The sequence below is a fragment of the Magallana gigas genome, chromosome 6, assembly GCF_963853765.1.
Source record: "Magallana gigas chromosome 6, xbMagGiga1.1, whole genome shotgun sequence".
NCBI classification, from domain to species: Eukaryota; Metazoa; Mollusca; class Bivalvia; order Ostreida; family Ostreidae; genus Magallana; species Magallana gigas.
The window spans coordinates 24,183,159-24,210,969 of record NC_088858.1 but is presented as its reverse complement, the minus strand read 5'-3'; the positions used below and the strand labels follow the sequence as shown (position 1 = coordinate 24,210,969).

Sequence of the window (27,811 nt, the reverse complement as noted above, 5' to 3'; positions counted from 1 at the left end):
CTTCTTTGCATAAAACAAATTTGTACTCATTCATCATTATTTCCCTTCCACTGTAAGCTTTACAGCGTATTAATATCTTTATATAGAAACAAATTCAAGTACTTCAAAACAATGCCATACAAAGGACAATAAAATTAATCAGTCTTTGAATTAATAATTTATTCTAACATCTTCGCTTGCAAAGAGATTTTTATTTTTTTTGGGGGGGGGGGGGGGGTCCAAAACTGCCCTGAACAGAGTGGATCTTGAATTTTTCCATATACATTATATATAGGCATTTCCAAGAGAAACACCTTATCTTTTTTGCCCAACTTTGAGCTTTATTGCTACAAGTAATTTTACCCGATAAAGTACCTGAATAAAAATATTCTATTGAGTCCACGTTCATTTACAATGAAATATAACAAAAAAGATTGTGTTATTAAAGGTCGTTTATTCAATGAACCAAATTTTTATTGTTTAAATCAAACAAGATAAAATCATTGATTAAACGACATTTTACTCTATCGAAACTTCGATTTCAAGTGTCTTCGTATAGAATTATTGGGTATTTTAAAGGAAGTACGAAACTTAAATATATCTCCATTTCTTATGATGTAACCTTTAGAGAAAACTCTCTATGGATCCGGCTCGTCTGAGCTTCTTCTGCTATGTGTACTTTTGATTCTCAGTAAGCTGAATAGTTTACTGTCTTCCCGTAATTGCTGTTGTACATAGGGAACCTTGTAGCATATCGGTAGCAGAAACCACTGGAGATGATTATGGCTTTATGTGATGCTGCAAAATGCACTAAATTTTTTAATATATTGGATGTATGACTTCCAACTGTACCACTATTCACTACAATTATCATATACGAATATAGAACTTAGTCAGTGGAATCCAAGGGTCTAGTCATGCATATATACGCACAGTGCATATTTGCCCCGTAGCTCTATATATATTGTCCAATTCTATCTCACAATTAAGTCGATCTCTGATAGATTATTTCGTCGCAGACTTCGCAGCTGAATGTCTTTTCTTTACATTATATGTATATACAGAGGTTGATGACAGTGTCATAGGGGGTGGGGGGGGGACTCTATATAGCTGATGGGGAAAAATAAAGGTTACATAAGTAAATTGCTGCTTTATTGACTCCATAAATCACGCCAAACAGCGATTGACGCTCCGATGGGAACCGGAAAAAATACTCGTTTCGTTCATGACAAGCACACACCACAAGCGCTTTGAACTGATGTTAATTGCCGGATTTTTTTTCTTCGTCGCCTATTTAGATTTTAACATCTGTACTTATTGTAAAAAGGGTAAGTCTGTTCGAGTGAATTACCGGAGTGATACCATGCTTTGCGTAATTAAAGCAGGGACGGACCACCGTGACGCCAAAAGTCTCCGACAGACTCCCCTCTTACTTGCATATTGATCAAAGAAGAAGAAATCAAAGGGATATTTACTAGACAAACACAGCAGAGACCATGTTTATTCAAGAGAAGCTGTCGTGACTAATGAGACGTTAAGCCGTAGAATGTATTTTGGAATGGTGGTGGTGGTGGTGGAGGGGGATAAGTGGTGGTGGTGGTGGTAAGTGATGGTAGGGTAAGTGGTGATGAGGGGGTAAGTGGTGGTTGTGGTTGATGGAGTAAGTGATGGTGGTGGTTGGGGGTAAGTGGTGGTGGTAATGAGGGGGTAAGTGGTTTAGTGGGGTAAGTAGTGGTGGTGGTGGGGGGTAAGTGATGGGAGGGGGGGGGGGTAGTGGGGATGTGATGGTTGTAATGGGTGCTTTCAAATATGCAACAAACAGTAATACCAAATTCCAATGTCACCATACCAAATGCTAGGAATGAAATCAAAACAATACAGACAAAAAAAACTAAAACATCGTGCAAAAGATAAGGTGATATAAGAAACGAACGATGGGTATTTAATTAAGGAATAAGGAATCATCGTTTAAGTATTTTAAAGTGGTAATTTTGGTCGGGGCGTGATCAAAACCAATAAAGCACCTAAGATTTGATCACGTCCGACCGAAATGATCACCTCATGATATTCAAAGAATTATTCCTTTTTACTTATATTTTTATAATTTTCAGCAAATGTACGATTTAATATTTGAATGAAAATAAACAATTTCCGCTTGCGCCCCAATTATACATCATTTGAATTTATTGGACTGTATATATAGAGTACAAAATCGTTACCTTGTCTTACATCACAGGCATAGACACTGAAAAATGAATATATTATGACATCGCCATATATAGAAACAAAAACATATGGAAAGAAATACACAAGAAAATAACATGCATGTTTACGGATTATATTAGATCACAACTGATTGGTTTCTGGTTTCAATGTCGATTAGTCCGCGGGTCTGACCGGAAATGTTATATAAAATGTTCCTTCATAACACGATCGCATGTACAACAAAATAACGTTCAATATTTATATAATTTTAACTCTTTTGCAGCGATACTTCCTCTTGTCAGGAAATTGATTATGTTTAATCATGACATCGAGAAAAAAATAAGTGAAAAATAAAATTCCAGGCCAAACTGCAAATCAGTTTGACAAAGCTTTCAAACTCCAAAGCTGTGCTACATGTACAACAAATTATTATGCTGTTTCAATTTCAAGATTCTTTTAAAATAAAACCAGTTTTTACAATCTCTTATCAAGAAAAAGAACCTTTTCAAAATGAGTAGCAAAGAACCTGGACAAATAAGATGCACTTTTACGTTTAAATCATTGGACATACATTTGTGCTAAATGAAACTGAAATGATGCTGCTTTTATGAGATAATAAAAGTATGCATTTTGAAAAGTTCCCAAAGTGTCAGTAGTTTTTTTTATTCTAATACACTCAGACTTCTGCGAATCTCAAATTCTCATATAGCCAAACAATATCAATAATTATAACAATATTTTACAAATTCACAACGAGAGAGAGAGAGAGAGAGAGAGAGAGAGAGAGAGAGAGAGAGAGAGAGAGAGTCGTCTGCGTTCGATACACACAATGACGGATTAAGAAGTATTACAGAAACTATGTTGTTCCATAATTGCCTTGGCGTTATAGGATCAGCAGTTAGCGATATTGACAAAACCTTGTAGCTGTGCAATAATACTTTATCCAACGGGGAAAAAATCTTAATAATGCATAATAAAACAATGCTATATGTTGAGAAAAATCTATAGATACGTCGTTTATATGCTAACGACGTTTCTGTAACAGGTTACCGTGCTCTCTCTCTCTCTCTCTCTCTCTCTCTCTCTCTCTCTCTCTCTCTCTCTCTCTCTCTCTCTCTCTTTCTCTCTCCTCTCTCTCTCTCTCTCTCTCTCTCTCTCTCTCTTCAATTTTTGCTATGGATTTCATTTTCACATTTGAATGCAACATGTCAATGCAACAAATCCATTTCATATTTTAATCGGCTGCGCTATATTATTTGAAATCATCATTCATTTCTGGTGAATTTTTTTGTATATTGGTTTCTATCGAAGAATGGTCTTTTGTAGAGGAAAACGCTAATCAAATAGTTCTGCAAGGTATCATTTTGCCTTCCACAAGGGATTTCATTTTACTGACAAAGACGCTTTTATTTATTTTACAATCTCACCATAATTATAATTATTAAGCGTTGGAATTATTAGCTTCCTGTAGGTTCCATTTATTCCATGAAAGAAATAAAAGTATTTCCCATGCAGCCATGTATATTTAAACAAGCATTATGCAAGAGACAACGCGCGGAAGAAAAATGTTCCTTGCACTATCTGTTAATTTTGTTTAGGATGTGATCAATAGCTAAACGAAACGGGACTCTGGGTTTTACAAACCATTGTCAGTTAAATTGGAATCCATTATAAGAAAGGAATAAGTTTAACCTTCGAAGCGAGGAAATCAATCTGTCAAATTTTGATATCATTGGTTTCTTTGCAGATGAAGGCTGTTAATGCAGAGCTATACAATTTCATGCTCAGATTCCCATAATTTGGAACGAAAACTAGATCGATGCTATACATATTTAAAAAAATTATTTAGCTTGGTCGTAAAAGAATCAATTATCGTATTGCAAAAATAAACTCTTTGGCTTATAATTGATACATGAAAATGTTTTAAAAATTGAGAGAGAGAGAGAGAGAGAGAAAGTGCGCGTGTGTATGTGTGTGTTTACTTATTTTGATCGCAATAAGTCGTAAACGAGGTTCCTTGGTGATCCATTGCAGATTACTGTATAGTTTGTTAATAAGAGTTACATCCCTTTGGACAGTAGCATTGTTGTTCTTTTTTGTTGGGGGGGGGGGGGTAGGTATTGTTGCTCGGATCAAAATTATAATCTACCTTTTCCCTAAATTGATCAATTTGGAACATTAGGAATATCATTATCGACATGTGAACGAATTGATGACGAAACGGATGCTTACTGAAATCTATTTAGAGATAGGAAGCATGGAAAGTAAAACGACATGTCGTCAGATGTCACTGTGGTCTTGATATTCTATGGCGTTAAAAATTATGAAGGAAAAGATTGTCGTGACCATAATTTTTCATCATGGTTTTTTTTCTAGCAGAAACCATCTGATGTTCATAATTAATGACACATGCATTGTAACTATTATCCAAAATATTTTTTATCTGTATTTTGTTATACGAAGTTTTGTTCATTCATTTTTAACCGGGTTTTCCAACGGAAAAATCCGGTTATTAAAATGGTGAAAATGGCGGGCGGGCGGGCGGGCGGGCGGGCGGCTGCCAAAAGGGTACCCTCATTGTACGGATAACTCCTCCTACAGTTTTCAAGATAGGAAGTTGTTCTTTTGCAGATCAATTGTATATATATCAGAGGTGTGCATATTGCTAGGATTTTGATTTCTGATAATTCATCGAAAAAATACCAGCTTTTGAACTTAGTCATTTTTTGGCAAAATATTGCATATAGGGTACCCTCATTGTACGGATAACTCCTCCTACAGTTCTCAAGATAGGAATTTGTTCTTTTGCAGATTAATTGTACATATATCAGAGGTGTGCATATTGCTAGGATTTTGATTTCCGATAATTTATCGAAAAAATACCAGCTTTTGAACTTAGTCATTTTTTGGCAAAATGTTGCATATAGGGTACCCTCATTGTACGGATAAGTCCTCCTACAGTTCTCAAGATAGGAAGTTGTTCTTTTGCAGATCAATTGTACATATATCAGAGGTGTGCATATTGCTAGGATTTTGATTTCTGATAATTTATCGAAAAAATACCAGCTTTTGAACTTAGTCATTTTTTGGCAAAATGTTGCATATAGGGTACCCTCATTGTACGAATAACTCCTCCTACAGTTCTCAAGATAGGAAGTTGTTCTTTTGCAGATCAATTGTACATATATCAGAGGTGTGCATATTGCTAGGATTTTGATTTCCGATAATTTATCGAAAAAATACCAGCTTTTGAACTTAGTCATTTTTTGGCAAAATGTTGCATATAGGGTACCCTCATTGTACGAATAACTCCTCCTACAGTTCTCAAGATAGGAAGTTGTTCTTTTGCAGATCAATTGTACATATATCAGAGGTGTGCATATTGCTAGGATTTTGATTTCCGATAATTTATGAAAAAAATACTAGCTTTAAACTTAGTCATTTTTTGGCAAAATGTTGCATATACATGTAGGGTACTCCATTTCACTGGATAAGGGTTGACATGGATTATGGATACAGTTTACATAAAAGAAAACCCGGTTTGCTGTCACATTGACAGCTTTTCACTTGTCTTAAAAAATATAACATTAATTGCGGGGATAAATGATTCATGTTAGATAACACGCCAAACCCTTCGGGCTTTATTGGATTTGATCACGTGACCAACCCGTATTTATATCCCGATATACATAAAAAAATGATACCTTATTTCTTAAAGAAAATGAATGAATAAAACTTCGTATAACAAAATACAGATACGTTTATTTTTTATGCCTAAATTTTGTTTTCATTACGATATCTAAATAGGTGTGTTTCAGCACAAGTCGGTTAGTTTTTGCACATAGAAAAAGTAGTGACCTAGATTATTCATGCGCTACTTTGACCTCTTGACCCATAATGATGTTATGCAGGAATATATAAGGGAAAACATTTGCAATTGTAAATATTGTTCTATACATATTTGGAAAAAAAGCAAAATTATACCGCTTGACTTTCAAAAAGGACTTCTTAAGATCTCAAACTGAACAATAGATCTATATATATTGTTATGGAGAACCTTAAAATATATGACATACAAATCAAATAAGGATTCGTAAACATAGTTAATGAAATAGGTGCCAGTCTTTTGTATTCCGAAATGAAATTAAATGAGAGAGAGAGAGAGAGAGAGAGAGAGAGAGAGAGGTATAAATTTTTCATTGATTCTATTTAAGTAAACAATATTAAAATCGTGTTTAAAGATGCAAGAAATAAAATCATTTATTACCTAAATAATAAATTTCGTTTAAAAACCAATACAAACATATCTTTGGCCTTTTCTTTTCAATCTCCGTATTTTTTAAAACTTATTAACGTTGACACGATGACGTCCACTTACGCATCCATTTAAAGTTTTAAAAAGTCATCTTTAAAAAAAATCATTTCATATGATCAATAATCTATATTATTGATTGTAAATTGTATTACACATGACGAATGTGGCAATATGTGGAAACCTAAAAGTTAAAATTAGCTGCATTTTACTATGCTGCACAAAATATCGCGCAATATTGTGAAATCATTAAAATTCGTGGTATCCCTTGCCCATGAATTCACATCCTCAACGAAATCTAATTATAACAGATTTGGTTTACCCACTAAAACTGAAAACTGACTCATCCACGAAATTAAATCCCCACGAAAAAGCAAAAAAGAAGAAGCAAAAACCCAAAAGCCACGAAAATTGGCCCCCGCGAAATTAAATGATTCCACAGTATCTACGAGAGGTGACTGGTCGACCTGCAGTCCGAATTTTCCTGAAAAGCTTCAGATCAGAAGCTAAATGAAAACTCGAGTCGGCTACTTTGAGGATAAATACAGTGTATCCAAGGAAAAGTGATGATAATATAATACGAAGCTTAGCTGGCTGATAAATACCTTATAACCACTCCATTTCCTTCGAAATATAATTTTCGTTTCTGGCTGAAAGTCGAAACGTATTACTGCAAAGTACAAAAAGGACAATGTTCTCTTATAAGAGAAGAACGAAATTATTAAGATCGGAATAGCTCGTTGATAAGGCTTATTACTTTTTGGGGACCAATTTGTCTGAATGTAAATAGAAGAAACTGTTCAGCTTTGTACAAATAAACGAAGAATGTGTTTATAAAATGCGTTTAACTTGCAACATCCTTCCCTGCACTACAAAAGAATTATGTACTTACATGTAATTTTTACCTACTTACTCACTTGTTTACTTACTTACTTACATGTAAATACTTGGCCCTCTCTGTGCTGGTCAGCACAAAAAGCCTTCACCAGAGATTTCCACGTTGGTCTGACTGGAGTCCATGTACTTTCAATACATGAAGATTATAATGTGGTAGAGTCAAAGAAAATTGCGAAATTATTGCATGATAGCGGCCCATCCGAAACATCAAGCATGCTCTAGACTGCCGCATATACTTCAAAAGGAAATTATTAATGGTCCAGCGTCAAAGGAAAAATTTGAAAAATTATTAGCAAAGAGCGCAGAATTTACCATTTTGTTCTCTGGTTTAAGGCGGAATTTAAGTATTAATATATTTAACCATTAACTTTTTGTTTATGGGATTTCCATTACTGCTCTCTCTCTCTCTCTCTCTCTCTCTCTCTCTCTCTCTCTCTCTCTCTCTCTCTCTCTCTCTCTCGTTAGTCCTTTAGAAATATTCACATCACGTTGACATTAAATTTCACTGCGATGCTAAGAAAAACATAACCCATATTGCCTGTAAATAAAAAAAAGAAAACAAGAAAAAAGTTATCTGGTGGGAATAGAGCGCTAGAGTTTTATGTTTGTTTTGTAATTTGCAAATTAAGGAAATAAAAAAGAAAAGAAAAGGACTTCTTTGTGCCTTATTTTTAGGTCGGTTAAATGATTAAAGAGGTGCACGTATTACAAGATTTTATAGTATTCAATTGGGGATCAGCTGCTGAATAACTATGTAACTAAGGTTCTCAATCGAGCGCACTTCCGATGATTGAAAACCAAGTTTGTGAACATTCACTATCTGATTCTGTTAGTACCAGGAATAAATGTACACAAAAGCTGGTCGTATAGAGAAATAACAGCCCCGTAACGTAACATCTTTTTTTCAATTTGGGGATGGGTGGATGGGCTACAGACACATCAATAAACAGTAATTCACCAATCGTTGAATTCCTAATCCGTGTTGGGGGGGGGGGGGATAAATGTACCTAAAATTATACTACAAGTATTATGTTCATTTCCATTATTTCACTACAATTTTTTTTATATATACAAATGTACTCTAAAAAATGTTGGGGATGGGGGCTCCTTCCAAAATAAAAAAAATTCGTTACATGTATATTTAAAAAAGAGTTGGCTGCGAGAAAAGTAGGGAGCGGGCCCCCTCTGCCCCCCCCCCCCCCCCCCCCACCTTGATGCTGCCTGCCGAGTAGGTAGTCATGTAAAAATTGTACACTTAATAGAATTGAAGACGAAGAACATTTTCTTATCCAATGCAGCAAATTTTCAAAAGAAAGAGAGGAACTATTTGATTTAATTTCATCTAACGTAAAACATTTTACTACTTTGCAAGATAAACAAAAATTATTTTTGATTTTAAACTGTGAAGAATTCGATATATATTAAACTCTCTTGGTAAATTTTTACAAAAGGCATTGCCTTAATTTGTATTTCCTAGTCAAATATTGGTTTTTAACTTTTCAATTATATGATAAACTATTTCGGATTTGTATGTACATGCATTTGTATTTTGACATATTTTTGTATGGTGTTTAAAACTCTTTCTATCTTGTATATGTTTATTGAATGTTTTATGTACATTGGATGTTGTATGTACAATCTTTATGTTGCCCCTTGAAGGCCCTTAATTGGGAAATAAAGAAATTGAAATTGCACTTGTTCAATCCGACGCATAAATGAGTTTAAAATATAGTTCTAAAACTGGAACAATTAATTAAAGAATAACTTACGGTTTTCAAGTTAGCTGTCCAAAATAGAAGTAATCAAAGAGAATATTTGTGATTTTATTTTGAAGAAAAAAAAAAAGAAAAATAATTTACCATAAATGTTTGACACTAAGTATGAAAAAGCAAGCAATTTTTTTAAGTCTTCATACTAGGCATAAAAAGGGACTTAGACACAGTTTGAGCTCAAATTTTTCAAAATTTATTTTTTCATTTTAAATTTCTAATATGGTCAATATAGATGTTTGTAATGCTTTGTCAAAATTAGAAAGTCAAATACATGTATTACGTTTCATGCAGTTACAGAGGTTAAAATTCTTTGTTTTGTACAAAACTGGGAGATCGAGTCCTGTTGTCATATTGTTGAATTTACTGGGTGGGTGTAAATACAATGACATGTCATGTTGTAAATTTTGTATTTACACCCACCCAGTAAATTCAAAATTTACAACATGACACTGTTATTGCTCACATATGTGTTGTATTGGTAAAAGTTTGTTGTTTTGCTTTTTGTTGATAACATTATCTATAAACACAAGTTATTTTGTCAAAGAAATGGTATTTTCTTTACTTTACATTATTTGTAAACAAATATATATAAAGACTTTACATAACAATGACAATAACCATGCGCGGATCCAGAAAATTTTTCCAGGGGGGTCCGAAGGATAATTGTGTTTGCCAGGGGGGGTCCGAGGCATATTTTCGCGATAATTTTACTATGTAAATTTAATAAATTTTCATTTTCCAGGGGGGGGGGGGGGTCGGGACCCCCCCGACCCCCCCTCTAGATCCGCGCATGATAACAATTACATAACAATGACTTCTTTCCTCTGTATCTCGCTTGCATCTTGACTTCTAACATGCAAATTTTGGTGGATCATTTAAAATACACGTCAAGTAAACCATTTTATACAAAAAAATAAAAAATAAAATTTTCATCTCAAATTTCAGTATAGTACAGTACACATAATAAAACTGCATCTACGTACCCAACTCAATTCATTTACACTGTATGCAACTTCAATCCGTGGGTATGTGCAATTTACATGTATGTAGATCTATACCTATGTACCAAAACAATTAGTAAATGCACACATATGCTGGATCTTTGCCAGTTTCGAATTGTGTCATAGTGGTCTATAATAAAAATAAAAAAGATTACATTGAAAACTAATGCAATAATATCGGCTGCTAGGGATATTTTGTTCGACTCGGCATGGTCAGCTGTCCATTATTTTCGTGCGTACACATTTTTCTGCATGAATGACAATACATTGTGCGCACAGCCTAACAGCAGCTGGTGTAAATCACTACGTCCCTGATGATGTACGACATAATATTAACAGCTGATGATTCTTCCTTGGGCCTTTGTGAATTGTAGACACCCCCCCCCCCCCCCCCATGTATGAGAAATAAGAAGAACATTTACCAGCTTGTTTACGCATTTACCAGAAGTATTTACCTCTAGATCTGTTGGATAATCATGAATCTTATGCAGTATTCTATTTTACAAGAAGGGAATAAGAAGTGATATATATTGTAGCCTAATACACATAAGGAATTAATACGGGATCTAATGAATATTTATTAGCTGCATTATTTAAATAGTGTGACGTCACGATTCAAATATGGCTGACGATGCTTTTGACAGATGTGAACTCGGTTGATTTTCGCAATGGATAGACTAGCTCTGGTTATCTGTGCGTCGATCGACTTTCAGTATTGTTCACATGGAAATATAGTCTCAATATAATGTCACTTTTGTGTGTTTGTGGTAAGTAATAGATCAGTAATCACACTAATGATTCACAAACGATTTGATTATTGGAAAAAAACCCGGGCAAATGAAAATATCCAAATGTTATATGATTGTCATCATGTTGAAAGAAATTATGGTATACCTTTGATAGTCATTTTTCTTCTCGACGTTCATTTTGTAAATAGGATAATGGAATGCTGTGTGTGCAAATACAAGTGATTATATCATAAAGGGATCGAAGGGGGGGGGGGGGGTGCTTTCAACATCTTGCTGTACAATGCGTCTAGCCAATATACATAGGTTGTAACGTTAAACTTGTAAGTTTTGGCTTAAATTTCGTCGCCTCTATCTTTTATGTTCATTTAAAATCCTGTTAAAAAAACCCCACAAACTTGTTTTGATTTAGATTTTTTTTGTTACAAATGTACATGCAGTACATGTTTATAATTGACCTTTTTTTTTGACAAACGTGTATGTTTATATAAATTATATTTGCATGTTGCAGAACTGTAGCTCCATGGGAAATTTGTTTTAAAGGACCGTAGAGCTTCAGATCCATCCATACAAGAAATGTACATTTATTGGGCACAGAAAGTTTTGCATGGTTTTGGACTTATTAAACGAATCTAGGAATGTATTTTGTGAAAATTTTAATCCTAAAGAATTCCTGAGACATTTTACATTAGATGTTGTTACTTTACTAAATGCCTCTGAATATCTTTTAAAATGAAATGGTGTGGTTTTTTACTGCATGAGGTGTACGTGCTGTGGGTGCTCGTGGGCATTCGTCAAAATAAACTATATCTGGCTGCAATAAAAATCAGGCGAAAACAAGCAAGCACTCACTCTGCTAAAAATCAGGTGAAAATTCAGACGTGAAATTAACATAGTTACATATGCTTCACTTTTCGAAGTCAGTTATGGACTGTTTGATGTGAGTAAAGTAGTGAATCAGTAGTAAAAGGTCTAAGAAATTTTTTCGTTTGTTTTTTGCATCTGAATAAGTGAATATGGGTATGGATGGAACTGTAGCTCTGTGGTCTGAATTTCTGCAGCAAAGATGTACTAGCAGAAACGATAGATATCATTCACTCTCTTACGTCAATATAGTTGACTGGATCTGTTATCTTTTAAAAAATATAGAATTTGAGATTAAATACATGATTTTTTCATGAGTTTTAAAAACAATAATGCACACAATATTTGCATTTTTACAAATTAAGGTTTAATATTAGTTTCTTAAGGGAATTGTCATGTCTTATAATTAAATCAAAGAAATCATTAAAAAGACAGTATGCACTGTGTGTATATATATATTAAAAATTATTATATATTTATATGGGCCAATTAAGTTGTGGTAACCAAAAAACTCAAAGTTATGTTCAAGTCATCTCTATAGTATGTAGCCTTGTGTAGTCATTTCAATGTTTATAAGTGGTAATAATACCTTTATTTCATTGTTCAAAACATGGTCAGGTGTCAAATTAGTATTTTCATAAATATGCACAGAAATTTGTAGTTCTAAAAGGGTGAGAATGTGTATTATTAGATATATAGGGGGTATATGCACTGAAATGTGTAGTGCTAAAAAGGTGAGGATGTGTATTATTAGATAAGGGGTATTTTTTTTTTGTTATGAGAAATGGTGCCCGTGAAACCCTGGAATTGATAATAATGGAATACTGCAAGTGTCATGCTTGATCATTCCCCTTCAGATCAAACATTTCAGAGCTAGCTTTATGAAAAAAATTGTACATATTGTCATTAACTCTCATGTTTTTTTGTTTTTCAGTGAAAAAAGCCAGACTGATCGGGAGTCCGGGTGAGTTCATCAGAAATCAATTGAGTCAGTCACTGGTGGTTTGGGGGGGGGGGGGGGGGGGGGGACAAAGCCTTGTGGTATTCAGTCTTCATGGTTATCTCGATTATTTTAATGAATCCATCCAAACAATTAGATTGAGTCTGTGTGCCCCCTTACATTAGCCTCTATGTCTGTCTGTCCATTAAAAGCAACCACATAACATGGTATCATTTCTCATTATCCATTTTTCCCTGTGAGCTATTCTATTAATGCTTTTAAGTTTGTCAGTGTTCAGAGGAAAACTGGCCATGATCATATATGTTAAGGGCTTCTGAAACGTAATCCTGTGTATCGGTCACGATGCTTTAAAATTGATAGTTTTTCGGCAGCTTAGAATGAATTATGAAATTTTTATCATAGAAATGTAGAGTGTTTAATATTTTTTTCAGAATCTGTATAAAATTAAGAAACGACTACTGATATGATTATATTAGATGAAATTAAAGCTCTGATATATCAGATATTCAATGTATATTGTACAAAGTTTGTATCATATACTAGTTCTGTTGAACTGACAGCTAGCTATAATGTAGCTGCAGCTACTAAACCTTTGATTTGAAGTTTTTTTAAGTTAATATTTTAGAGACATTTAAGGAGGCTTAAGGTGATCAACAAGTTTGCCTTCATAATTATTTTAAATGTTAAGATATGAGATTTTTTTATGCAATAAAATATTATTTAGTGGAAAAAAAATTTATAAAAATTTTAGCTTTTCATTTGAATACTTATGTACATATTTATTTAAAGCTCTACTTCTTACTTAATGAGACCAATATATTCTTAAAACGACCATGGCTATGTAGCCCCCCCCCCCCCCTTTAAGAATTTAATTTCAAGCTACTAGATAATTAAGTATTACTAATAAATAGTAAGGAAATCAGTGTTAATGCAAACGAAGGAATCGCACAAGTCGTTATAGGATGAATTTAATTATATGTGTGGTTCAGAGTTCCTTCAACTTCAATCTTTAAAAACCATTTAGTCTCATGGTATTAATGATTTGAACTACAAATTTTGATTTCAAATTTTAATTCTGACACCCTTTTTAATGCTAAGATAAGGTACTCCTAATGGTCAACTGAAAATTGAATGTCAGTTTTCAAGCTACATGTATAAGCTCAAATAACTTCTATAAATTATGTACATACAGGTTGCTAGAGAGAAAAAACCTGCATTATACTCTGAGATGATCATCAAAAACACTTAAGATGCGATGTTTTTGTTTACACTGCCATTTTATTAATTAGTATTCTATTAGTAATTTAGTATACATATGATAACTGTTACGGCCAGTTGTTTCCTGCATTAATTGTTGCCATGTACTCTATAAATAATTCATATCCAGAAACCAAACTAAATAAGGGCAAAAAGTAATCATATAATTAAAAAGAATGAAATTAGAATGTGGTATTTTCTATTTCTCATTTAAAACAATTAAATATTTTGAAGTCTCAAATTCTATGGGTCATTCTAAGGTCTATACATGTTTAAAAATTACTTGACTGGGAGAAGTTTGCACTTAAAATTGGGAATGTCTGTTTTGAGCCCTGCTGTATAGGATAAATTTGTTGTTTCTAGAATAATTCATGATTCACGCCTTAAAAGCTGAGAATGAAAATGAAATCAGATTTTAAGAATCCACATACTGCCATTGTCATGACTGTACAAATATTTAATTTGAAATTTCAACATTTACAAAAGAGCAAGACTAAACCTATATTTACTAGCTAGGTGCATGATAAGCTTGTTTATATATTAAAATCCAGAATGTACTTATCTTGAACCAAAAAAATGTTATTTGAAGGAATCAATAAAAAAATATTGCACTCCTGGAGATCAGCTAGTATACATGTACATGTATAGACTCCTATTTCAAGTTTTAATACAAGATTTTCACGATCACAATATTTGAAATTGAAATTTAACACGATATTCGATAGTAGAAAATCTGATTAGAAACATGACATGCAGTACTGCTTTGTAATGAATATACATCTAATCTGTGAAACATGCATATGCATGGTTGTTTAAATGAATGACTTTTTGTGGGGGGTGGGGTGGGGAGGGGGGTACATAAGGTCTCTGTGGACCACAATCCCCAGTTGCAGTGACTGATACTGTATTGATATTTTATGCATTTTTTTGAGTTATTTTATAAATTCATTTTATAGTTTTTGTTAAACAGTGATATCAATGCCATGTATTTTGTGTTGCAAGTATAAATTTACATTCATGTACATGTACTTACAGATTATTGTCAAGAATTCTTGGTTTTATTTTCTTTGTTCCCTGGAATCTTTAATATAATATCATATAAATTCAGAAAAAAAGCCATGATTATTTAGCAGTTTATTAAGATTTATGCATTATCATGATTATGACTGAATTTTTCTCACCATTGTATTTATTAAAACTTAATTCTCTGTGTTTTTATAATGCTTCTTAGAAGAGGGTAAGTGGGCTGTTAATGTCAAATAAGATGCTTCTGAATTTTTGTTATGTTTTGGGAAAAAAATCTACTCTTTAGACTTGTTAAGTAATATTTGTATAGACTTTTTTATGCAGTAGAAATTCTACACCTGTTATAGAAATTTCAATCATATTCATAATACATGTATAGTCAGAAATACATAAGCAGGAGTACAAAATTATTTAATAATAGGTAACTATGTAAGTTGGCCATTTTTGCTTAATATAGTCTGGACTTCTTATTTTGCCTGCATATTTAATTCCGTGATTTTGCTATTTTTTTATCAAATCACTGTATACAGTGAAATATTTGCCCCCATTATATTCCGCCCCTTTTTTTGCCCTTGTTTTCAGCAAGCAAATTTAAGAGTGGGCAAATTCCATTGTTGCAAATAATATCTCTTTTAACAAAACAGCATCTGGGCGAATTCAAGACAGCTAGGGTGAAACTGTTTGCAATTGACTAGAAGGGGGATTAAACACTGCACAAAAATAACCCTGTATACAGTAATTTTTAAATTTTAAAACTCTAGGTCTTAAGTTCTGTAAACTGTATACAGTTTTTTTTTTTGCCCTGGCTGTGTTATTTCCACCCTTTTTCTTCACTTGCAAACGGTTTCACCTTATCTTAAATTTGCCCAGATAGAGCTGTTTTTGAAAAGAAAATTGATTCGAGATCCTGGAATTTGCCCAGTCTTAAATTCGCCTGCTGACAACAAGAACGAAACGGGCAAAAAAAAACCCGGCGGTGAATATTTCTCTGTAAACAGCATATTATATTTATGAAAATGATCCCTTGGAAATACATAAATTTGATGTGAAGAATTTCTTCTGTACACAACACACTCAAAATGATTTGAAAAGAGCACTCCATCTTTTTATGAAAACCGTTATTTGTTTATTTCATATTTCAATTAAAACTTAATACACGTAATTAAAAACACTTACCTTCTTAAGAATTTAATTTTGAAGTATCTCTATTGTGAAATCCCTTATAAAAATGGAATCATTAGAATTTGTGGGGGTCAATTTTCATGGATTGCTGAAATCTTATAGGTTCGTTGGGACATAATTTTGTGTATTTTCCTATACCTATCAAAGGAAATATGACTTTTAACCCCCGTTTATTAATTTGTGGAGGATATTAATTTGTGGTTGAGTGGTACCAACAAATTCCACAAAAAATTGACCCACGTACCACCACAAAATCTAATGATTCCACAGTAGTTTTTGCATAACATATATATATATTTTTGTTTTTTTTATGCATTCACAAGTAGATTTTTAAGTTTTTATAGATGAAAGCTTGAAACCTATACTCCTTGCTTTGAAGTCTGTAGCCTCTGCAGTTACACTTCACTAAGTAACACTATTAATTTGCATGTGTTTTAAATTGAACTAATGTTTACCAAGCAGCCAGTTTCCCTTGATGTTTGTTGGACCCAATTCACTGCTGTACAAGAACTTTCCTTGACAAGAGGATAGTACTGTCCTTGGCAACAGCGGACAAGTACTGCCAATGGCAATAGTAGGGACATACTGCAGGTGACAAGAGTAGACACATACTGTCAGTGATAAGGGTAGACAAGTACTGTCAGTGACAAGGATAGACATATATTGTCAGTGAAAAGGGGATACACATACTCTCAGTGACAAGGGTAGACAAGTACTGTCAGTGACAAGGATAGACATATATTGTCAGTGAAAAGGGGATACACATACTGTCAGTGACAAGGGTAAACATATACTGTCAGTGACAAGGGTAGACAAGTACAGTCCTTGACAACAGTGGACAAGTACTGCCAGTGACAAGAATAGACACATACTGTCAGTGATAAGGGTAGACAAGTACTGTGCATGGCAAATGGTAGACATATACTGATAGTGACAAAGGTAGACATGTACTGTCAGTGAAAAGGGTAGACAATTAAGTACGGTGTCTATAACAAGATTAGACAAGTACTGTTCATGACAAGATTAGACAAGTACTGTTTGTGACAAGAGTAAACACAAGGGGAATCCAGATCTGCCTTATTATTATCTGACTTAGAATCATTTTAACTAGAGCTTGGACTTTGGGTAGTTGTGTCAAACAGCAATGTGAAGTAAGCCTGTCTATTTCATTACAAGCCACTCAGCCATGGCTCTTTGAAATCAAGATTTTTCTAGCTTTTGAGCTAAGACTACTCAATCGCTGCATATTTCGCTATGTGAAACAGAGTCATTTTTAACTTGTTTTGACGCAGAAAATAGATAGCTACGTCCTACTAAAAGTCCAAGGTCTTGTTAAAATGGTTCTATCAGTCATAAAGATAACTGTTAGTACCATTTGGACAGTTTCTTATACATTCAGATTTGTTTTGCTAAGTACGTGTACTTGTTTGTATCACAAGTAGTCGACTATTTGCTTGTAAGGAACAATACTCAGAAATTGTATTGGTTGTTATTATTCTATCGATTCAGTTTTTTCAAGCCTTGGATGACCATGTTTTTTATTCGTTAAGATGTGACTGGGTGCATAAAGAATAGTTGTATATTGATAAATTTAGCGTACTGTAGTATTACTGGTTTCAGTATAACATCTTCGAAATGTCAATGCTTAATACAATGGTTTGGTCCTCACACTATTGCCTTGAGAAAAGTCACAATAAAAAAAAAGGTCAAGCCTGTTGTCTCTTTTCTGATTGGTTCCAGGAAGAGAGAACGGAACATAATACTGCGAAGTGAGAAAATAAAAACACAAACGTGCTAATTAGTAATTATACTCACTGTCGTGATTAACTAACTTGATTGTTTTTAAGTACAGGTAATCAAAAAGTTTTGAAAGATTTTCTGCAAGCTATATGGTTTCCATACTTGACACTTGATCTAACATCAATCTGACTAGGTCTCATGTATGCTTAACTCAATATTCAAATTAAATTAAAAATTAATTAAAAAATAAGATTATATGACAATTGAAACAACATACATGTATAACTATATGGGATATAACAATACGAGTAAAGTGTTCTCATAGATCTATTTTCTTACGCATTTTAAAAACTCAGTCACAACTGGTTAAATGATATTAGTATTGGTGCTTTTTTTGTAGGACAGATTTCATCATACAGATCTAAGTACTTTAATTTCTATATACAGTTGAACTTCGATATCTCGAACTCTGATAGTGATATCTTGAATACAGTGGATATGTTGAAGTGATTTGTAAGTCCCAACCACTTATTTTACCCTCGATTTCTCGAATACTCGAATATCTCGAAGTTTTTAAACAGTCCCATCTAGTTTGAGATAACAAAGTTTGACTGTATATGTATTTTTTAATTCATAAATCTCTTTATTAAGATATTCTGAATCATATGAGTTATCTTGTTTACTCTCCAGGTTTTATTGGTATTTTTAACCGGGTTTTCCAACGGAAAAATCCGGTTATTAAAATGGTGAAAATGGCGGGCGGGCGGGCGGGCGGGCGGCTGCCAAAAGGGTACCCTCATTGTACGGATAACTCCTCCTACAGTTTTCAAGATAGGAAGTTGTTCTTTTGCAGATCAATTGTACATATATCAGAGGTGTGCATATTGCAAGGATTTTGATTTCCGATAATTTATCGAAAAAATACCAGGTTTTGAACTTAGTCATTTTTTGGCAAAATTTTGCATATAGGGTACCCTCATTGTACGGATAACTCCTCCTACAGTTTTCAAGATAGGAAGTTGTTCTTTTGCAGATCAATTGTACATATATCAGAGGTGTGCATATTGCAAGGATTTTGATTTCCGATAATTTATCGAAAAAATACCAGGTTTTGAACTTAGTCATTTTTTGGCAAAATATTGCATATAGGGTACCCTCATTGTACGGATAACTCCTCCTACAGTTTTTAAGATAGGAAGTTGTTCTTTTGCAGATCAATTGTACATATATCAGAGGTGTGCATATTGCTAGGATTTTGATTTCTGATAATTTATGAAAAAAATACCAGCTTTTGGTCTTAGTCATTTTTTGGCAAAATATTGCATATAGGGTACCCTCATTGTACGGATAACTCCTCCTACAGTTTTTAAGATAGGAAGTTGTTCTTTTGCAGATCAATTGTACATATATCAGAGGTGTGCATATTGCTAGGATTTTGATTTCCGATAATTTATGAAAAAAATACTAGCTTTTGAACTTAGTCATTTTTTGGCAAAATGTTGCATATAGGGTACCCTCATTGTACGGATAACTCCTCCTACAGTTTTTAAGATAGGAAGTTGTTCTTTTGCAGATCAATTGTACATATATCAGAGGTGTGCATATTGCTAGGATTTTGATTTCCGATAATTTATGAAAAAAATACTAGCTTTTGAACTTAGTCATTTTTTGGCAAAATGTTGCATATAGGGTACTCCATTTCACTGGATACGTGTTGATAGGATTATGGATACAGTTCACATAAAAGAAAACCCGGTTTGCTGTCACATTGACAGCTTTTCTCTTGTATAAACCTCTATTTTTAAATTTTAAATATTTTACGTATTGTTCCTTTTAATAATTCCCATTCAGTGATAATTTTTGAATTGAAATATCTTTTTTCAGGTGTCTTGAAAAGTTTTTTTTTTTTAATCTATTGTTAGTTTTAAGGTACCTCACTACACGCAGACTTATACTTTTAAAGACACTTCATCACAAAATGGCGATTTAAATATTTTGTTCAACTGTTTATATTGTTTCAATTTGTTTGCATTTCGTCATAGCTCGATCAGTGGCTAAACTATTGGGCTTCTGAACTGCAGATCATGAGTTCGAATCCGCCTGGAGCATTAATTTGTTCATGTTTACTGAATTAAATATTCGAAAATGTAATTTTTTAACTGAAATTGCAATTATTTTGGCCTATTTGACTTAAATACTTCTTATCCATTATGATATCTATCATAATCAAGTAATTTTTTGCTGACTTGAGAAAATATTTCAAGGTGTAGTGAGCCACCTTAACTACATGTACATCTTCCAAAGTTGAACTGAATCATTTGAATCCATTATAATCATTTCAATTGGTAAATGGTTATTATTATTTTACTTTAATTAAGACGTCAAGGTTTTTCAATGTAAGGTCTCTGGATTATGGTTAATTGTTTTTTATTGTTGTTTAGTAATCATACATAGAATTGTTTGAAATGTTTGATAATTTAAGGTTTAAATTTATATGCATAGGCAACATATTGTTATCTTATAAAAGATTATCTTTAATTTTTATGATATATCGATATAACATAAATTTATAAGATAACTGTTACCTATATGGCTGATTCAGATTGCAGAAAGCGGATAATTTTTTTAATGGGAAAATACTGATTTTGTATACTAACAATGGATATTGATATTTTCTATCATCAATTTTATTTCAGAGAGGTTCAATACTTATGTTACACTGAAACTACAGAATGTCAAATCAACTACCATCCAAGTCAAGGGGAATAATCCATGCTGGGAGCAGGATTTTATGTTGTAAGTTGCATTTAAATTACGATATTGAAAATTCAAGTTAGAGAACATGGTTTATTATTATTTTTGGCATGATCAATATATTTAAAGGATAAAATTGGAATATCTCATTTTCAGATGGTTAAAAAAGTAGGGTTTGTTCAAAACAGTTATGACAGTTAACTCAATTGAATAATAACTGATCAATTACCGGGTATTCCAACAAGATTGGAACATGAAAACTTGCATCCTTACCCTTATAAGGAATATATGCTAACAAGTTTGCATATTTAGAGAACCAAAAGATATTTCATAGCCCTATATGATCTGATGTGCAAGGGCAGAATAATTCTTTCCCTTCCTACTTCAAGTTTTCTGCATAATCATGTTGTAATCAAACTTTTTGCACTGATGTCCAGGTGGTCAATCAAAGGTCAATTAACCTACATAAATCCCTGAGTCCCCTTTTTCCGCAAATCAATTATCCCAATATTTGCCTCTAATCTTTTTTGATGAAGGTAAATAAGGTACACTGTGGGATTGTTTAGTACAGATTGATCAGGAGTAAAATACACAGGGCTATTACATTTCTACGTCTGTCAAATAAACTTTTTCAAGCTGTTATTTGCGATATAGAGATTGCTTGGTGAACCTTATTTGCAGATCGAATATGAATGAAAGATCAAGAGGGAATTGTCACTTATTATCATCATTGCTTGTTTAATTTAAGAAATAAACCAAATGTTAAAAAGTTCACCGGGATATGAACTTGGTGGGTCATGTGATCAAATTCTGTGAAGCCCAAAGGGTTTAATTCTCATAAGATTTGATCAGGATATAAACTTGGTTGGTCACATGATCAAATCCTGTGAAGCTGGAAGGGCTTCTCAGTAGATTTGATCTCGTACCAACCAAGTTCATATCCCATGAACTTTTTAAACTTACTGTTTATTACTTTATATATAAATGTTTGATAAAGGCAAATCAGTCAGAAATATTAAGATTACAGTGTTTTATATGTTAACAATAATTCAACTGTCAAACGATAAGCTCATATGCGGTAATTATGTTTTCATGAAAAAGTTCACACATAATTGAATGTTTTTGCTATTTTATGGGTTCATATAAGGATACATATTTGCAAATGTAAATATATTTAAATGAGATAAAATCCAACTTTAGCTATCACAAATCAATGTACATAAACATACATAATGTAGTTGGCAAAGTGCAGTTCTTGTAAAAATTATAAAAACTGATATTTTCATTGCCACACCTTCTTGAGAAATCTAATAGGAAGAATGTGCTCTTGAAGGAGATTTGGGTCACCGGGCTCCAGTTTGTGATATACCGGTACATTCCTAAAAAAAAATACTAAAAGAATTGCATTTAAACATTTAAAATACATTTTATCTTTACAAATTCATTGTCTGAGTATATGTCTCAGTTATATTGGTATGAGATTTATAGCAAATATGGTTTCTAGATCTTTTCATCATTACTTATCTTGCAAAGCATTCAAATGATGTAAAATATTCTTATACATTCAAACTTTATTGGTGTTGCTGGTAACTTAATTTTGGAATGCTTTATTAATCTTGACGACTAAAGGTGAACAGAATAATGAGGCAACACTGTATGCGTAATTTTTTATGAATATAACAGTAAGATCAAAAGTTTAATTTTTATTATTGTGATGACACTTTTAGGTATAAAGTTTTGAATGTGAGAAAGGTTTATGACCATGCAAAAGTTGACATTGTATGCATCTTTTTCAGCACAAAACTATGATTATATCAGCAAGAACTTAAGTAAAATTTTAAAGTTATGCCAAAAAAATGGAAACTCATAAATTGGTACATAAAAAGATTATTTGAATTTCCATTGAAATTTTTAGCCATATATATTCCTTAGGGTCACTTCACCATTTTGTAAACTATTATTTTTTATTGAGTCTTAATTGTATGATGAATATGATTTAAAATCACAGTACTCATGGTTATAGAAATTACAAAAAAAAATTTGCAGTCTATTATAGGGATCAGAGTGGCAAAAAACTGGATAAATGGCATGCAGAAATGACTTTTAAACATGAAATTTCAAAAATTTGTATATTTTGATTTAAAAAAAAATAAAATAAAATCGATAACAGCAAAAGTACGCGCATAATTTACGCTCATGTAACACTTCATTATGTTACCCGTTGGTAAGTGTGTTGCTAATGCTGAGGGTAATAGAACGGATTATCAACTGCGTCTAAACCAATCAGGTTTCAGTATTTAACATAAAAGTACTGGGATAATAAAACAAAATGCGCAATGGAATATTAGTTCAAGTAATTTTATGTGTGTTAATATTGCACTGTCACATCAAGAAGAACACTAATTTTCTGTATATTTATTATAATTTCAAAAATACAATTAATTTCAGACTTGAATTTTGACTAGACCTTTGAATTCACAAAATATCTCTTATATCATAGAGTCTAGCATTACATGTATATGTAAAAGTCACCCATATATAGATATTTATCTGTGTTCAGGGTCCTAAAATACAGTACTGTATGTCCATTAAGTTACGCCATGATCTAATTTTCGCTTTTCGCAATCTCTTTTAAATCGCAAATTATTGAATATGCAGAAATTTTATCCTGTATCATTTTCTCTAAGAAATGTTTTAAATTGCTAAAAATGACTAACACAAATTTAAAATGCTACACATTTTACCCATTTTTAGCAAATTTTGTGACACACGAAAAAAACCTGGATATACGGTTATTGTTTAATTTAAATGAAAGGATGTTCATTATGCACAGGATAACAATTTGAAATAAATTAATGTACCTTTGCTATGATTTTGGGAGTTTTGATATGGTCTTGCAAAATTCAGGATGGATTTTTAATCTGTTACATCAGGGTTAACCCATTAGTAAGTAAGAACTATATTATTTCAAAAGTAAGTGACGTACACCTTGATGTTGCAGTGTACATGTAGCTATCAATTAATAAAAGGTATGATTTGGTTGAATTACATGTATATGAGTAGGGTTTTGCCATCCAGATTCAATGTGAAACACATCTTGCAGCATGGGTAGGCCATTGCGTAATACTAATACCCTTTTTTGTGAGGAATTGACAAGCAGTTTATCACTTTCTGGCTCAATGCCTTTTATTGGTCTCTGGTGGGACTAGTAATCTGGAAGGCTCTTTAGAGAAAAATTTGGTATGTGGATCTTCTATCAAATTGTTTATGTGGAGGTTTTAATGAGTGGTGTGTTGTACATTTCATCAATAATATATGATGGCTTTCAGAATAAGGGATGGAGTTTCTTTTGCATCAGAAGCAGCTGTATATAAGGCTGATTAAAACATGCGCAAATAGCTAATATGTGCTGAATTTTGTTTTATTCATTATAGTGTTGCTTTTCAAGTCAATGTTTTCATAGCTGCTGATTTAACTATTTCTTAAGTTTTGCAATCATCTTAGGGTTATATGACTCTCCTTTTCCTTAACCATTGATAAAAATTTTCATTCTCAGTATTTACAGTAAAACACGCTTATAACGAAGGTCCAGGGACAGGTGATTTTGCTTCGTTATAAGGGTAATTTGTTATGTCTTCCAAGTTTACAACATGTAATAAAGTCATGGGGAATAAAAATCACTTCGCTATAAGCGTCAATTCATTATAAGCATGTTCCTTATAACCGTGTTTTACTGTATTAGGAATTAACTTTGAAAGAATTTTGGATCTATAATAGAAAATGAAATGAATATAATTCTTAAAAAGGTTCAATATTTCCATTCACAGGACTTCAGAAAAAAATAAAAACAATTTTTTTCCAGAAAGTAATGCTGTGAAAATGATTATCTGATATGAATCGCTCCTACTGACATTACAACAGTGTTCTGCAATATGCTTAGAGCTTGCATGGAAATTTCACGCTGTAATGTTGGGCCAGCTTTAGAGATATCTGTCAATCAATTTCCAACCTTCATCATTCTGCCTCGCTAAATGTCTGATAAAGGAGACAAGATTATATTGAAAAATGTCTCCAAGAGATTTTCTTTCATTACTTTTAGATACTGCAGCTGCAGTTTGCCTATCACACTTTATGGTGTTTCCATATATGGTGTTACTGCTGTTATTGATATTCAAGTTTCGGCATATCTTCATAGACTCAAGCATGCATATTAAATGAAACAATCCTTTGGCAATTTAAATTACTAATTCCATGCAAATATATTTACTGTATACAGGGTTATTTTCGCCTCGTGTAATTTTCGCCCTTCTACACTTGCAAACAGTTTCGCCCCATCTTGAATTCGCCCAGACACAGTTGTGTTTAAAGAGAGATATTACGCAACATTGGAGTTCGCCCAGTCTCAAATTCGCCCGCCGACAACGAGAGCAAATGGGGTAAAAATAAAACAGGGACGAATATTTCCCTGTATACAGTATATATATATATATATATATATGTTGAAATATATATTATATAATATATGATTTAAAGCCAGGATTTAGTTTATAACTTATGATATAACATGCAATAAATGATCGTATAGGTGTTCATGATATTGGATTTTGTGTTTGCAGAAATAAGAGTTTTATGTTCTTCACACTCTGTGAGTATGCCAAGTCCAACCTTAACTCTCCCAGAAGTGTCTTCTCAGGTTATCTAACTAGCTCTTATTATTATACGTTGTTGGATGTACCTGGATTTATCAGATTTTTATTATTTTTTTTGCATCCTGTAAAAGTTGGTGAATATATGGCAAAAGAAATAGTGACACCAAAATATAGAGTGCCCATGCATATTTCCACAGAGAAATTTTCAACAAAGTTTTTAAAATTGAAGTGAAAACTGGCCAAAATATTTAGTGCTTGGTATTTCTAAAAATTGAACAAAATTTGCCAAACTATCCTCCAAGTATGATATTGTATTACTCTGTATCATATTTGTAATAAATAAGTGCACTCTACCCGATTGAAGCCTGAAGGTTTGCATTGCACTATACACTCTTAATATAAACTATCACCCAGGTGGCAATATACCGTTTATAATCAGTAAAAATGGTTTTGTATTCCCACAAAGGTACTTTAGCAAATAACCCCTTCTCTAACCCACATTCTTTTCAAGTTACCATCAAGTGCAAGGATTAATCTTTTAATTCTATGTACTTGTTGCCAAGGTTCAAGTAAACTCTGCAATAATGATACAATTATCAAAGGATATAGGCGCAATTGTATTGCCCTCTTTTGTATCTTATTACCCTGTATATCCCTACAGATTCTACTGCCTCATGTAACAAAATTGATTTTTGAGTATATCGGGTATATATAGTAACATTTAGTCAAGGACAATCCGGCTCATTTGAACTCCAAACAAGCCACCAGGTTGAACCGTAGCTAGTCTTGAGTTTTGGCAAACAGTTGTGATTTTGTGTTTTTCTTATATTGATGACTGCAATGTAATGGTTCTTAATTAGAGTCTGTTCAATAAATCTATCAGAGGTCAATTTTTTTAAAATATGGAACGTACAATAAGTCTTAGAAGCGTAAGAGAACAGTACCAAATTTGCGGTGGACATTTTTTTTTTTTAGTTTAATTGCCCTGGATTGAGCAGTAAACCTATCCCATGTGGACGGTCCTGGTTTGTCTTCATTATATGTTGTGATTCCTGGTGGTTAGAGGTAAATCAATATGTAGCTCTACCGGATATCATTGACTGCTACCCAATCAATGTCCAATAATTGTTGACTGTTATGGAAGCAAAAGTCCATCAAATCATCTCAAGTTCTTTCTTTATACTGTACATACTTTCAAACTTGGTCAAGTAAATTCCTTTCTTATAGTTCTCAGATATAATTATTGGAAAAGAAAAATCTTAGCTACTAGGTTTTATTCATTCTAGAAACAATTTGGTTTTTATATACACAGGTTTTGTTAAAGTTGTTTGGCCTCAATTTTCTAAATTGTCAATTTCCTACTTTCTATGATACATAATTTGCAGATCATGGTCCTGTCAATAAAATCTGTTGTCACGTTATTTTAGTAATGTGATGAACATTTGATTCCATGGATCAACTGAACAAAAATAAGTGTTTAAGATTAGGAGTGTCTATAAAACAACAGGATGAATTGTAAAATGTCTATCTTCCTTCCCCTTGTTTTTTTTTATAGTCCTTGATCCATATATAGATAATCCTTTTTACTGAACACACACTAGCTAGCTGCTCAGAAATTACAGACCAGACTTGATTAATCTCCTCCGATACATATTCAGTCCATTTGATTAGAAGATAGTAGAAATAAAATTAAAAGTAGAAATTCGCTTGTAACCAAGCACAGAATTAACGTATTCAATTCAGAATTCTGTTTCATCCAAATGAATTTACAATCTGCATCTGAATAATGAATGCCATTCTTTTTTTTTTAACACTTTCTTTGCCTCACAAATGTAGGTTATTTCTGTAAATATTGAAAAGATTGAGAGGGAGAGAGAGAATCAAAGCAAGACGCAATCCACCCTTTTATGTATAGTCTGAAGTTGGTGGCTGTGAGCTAAATAATTCATCAGGAAGACTGCTGAATTGTCAGGGGTTTCACTGCATAACATGATAATTGATACAATGCTATATGCTGTCAGACAGGGACTTGTAGAAATAAGATGATACATGCAATGTTAGTGATCTGGGTATTGGGTCATATAACTGCCACAGTGGTGTATTGATGACACACGAAGCACGAAATCATGGCGCAGTGTTAGAATGTACTTTTGAGTAATAGAGACCTTTCAGTGCCAGAATACCTCACCTTGGAACATTTGAGACCAACAATTTACTTAATTTGATGGAGATAAAAAGAAGAAATTTCTCTATAGATACATTAACTCCCATTATATGGCCATATTGCAAATCTTTTGCTTGTAAATAAATGTAATTTCTTCCTTATTTTGGGCAGAATTTAGGTCATATTTAGCAATATATAGGGTGCATATATATGATATATTCAGTTTGTAGAAAAGTTTAAAGCCAAACTGGCATTGCATTACGTTCAACAAGAATGTTAATGTATATATCTATTTTAGTGTA

The 27,811-nt window shown here is 32.9% G+C and overlaps 1 protein-coding gene across 31 annotated transcripts in view; it reads left to right on the top strand.

Moving 5' to 3' along the window:
* Window positions 1-27,811, top strand: part of LOC105330539 (protein unc-13 homolog B) — a 102,197-nt gene that overhangs the window by 2,273 nt on the left and 72,113 nt on the right. For 29 of the 31 annotated variants that reach the window (XR_010715046.1, XR_010715038.1, XR_010715040.1 and 26 more), the window contains exons 3-4: window positions 12,711-12,740; window positions 20,639-20,738. Coding sequence is in view for 22 of the 31 variants with exons in the window: in XM_066088793.1 (XP_065944865.1) it covers window positions 12,711-12,740; window positions 20,639-20,738 (130 nt within the window). In the remaining 9 variants the exon portion in view is untranslated. Of the gene's footprint in view, window positions 1-10,757; window positions 10,934-12,710; window positions 12,741-18,348; window positions 18,368-20,638; window positions 20,739-27,811 lie in introns of those variants that run through there. The other 2 variants (XM_066088795.1, XM_066088808.1) reach the window with 2 other exon arrangements.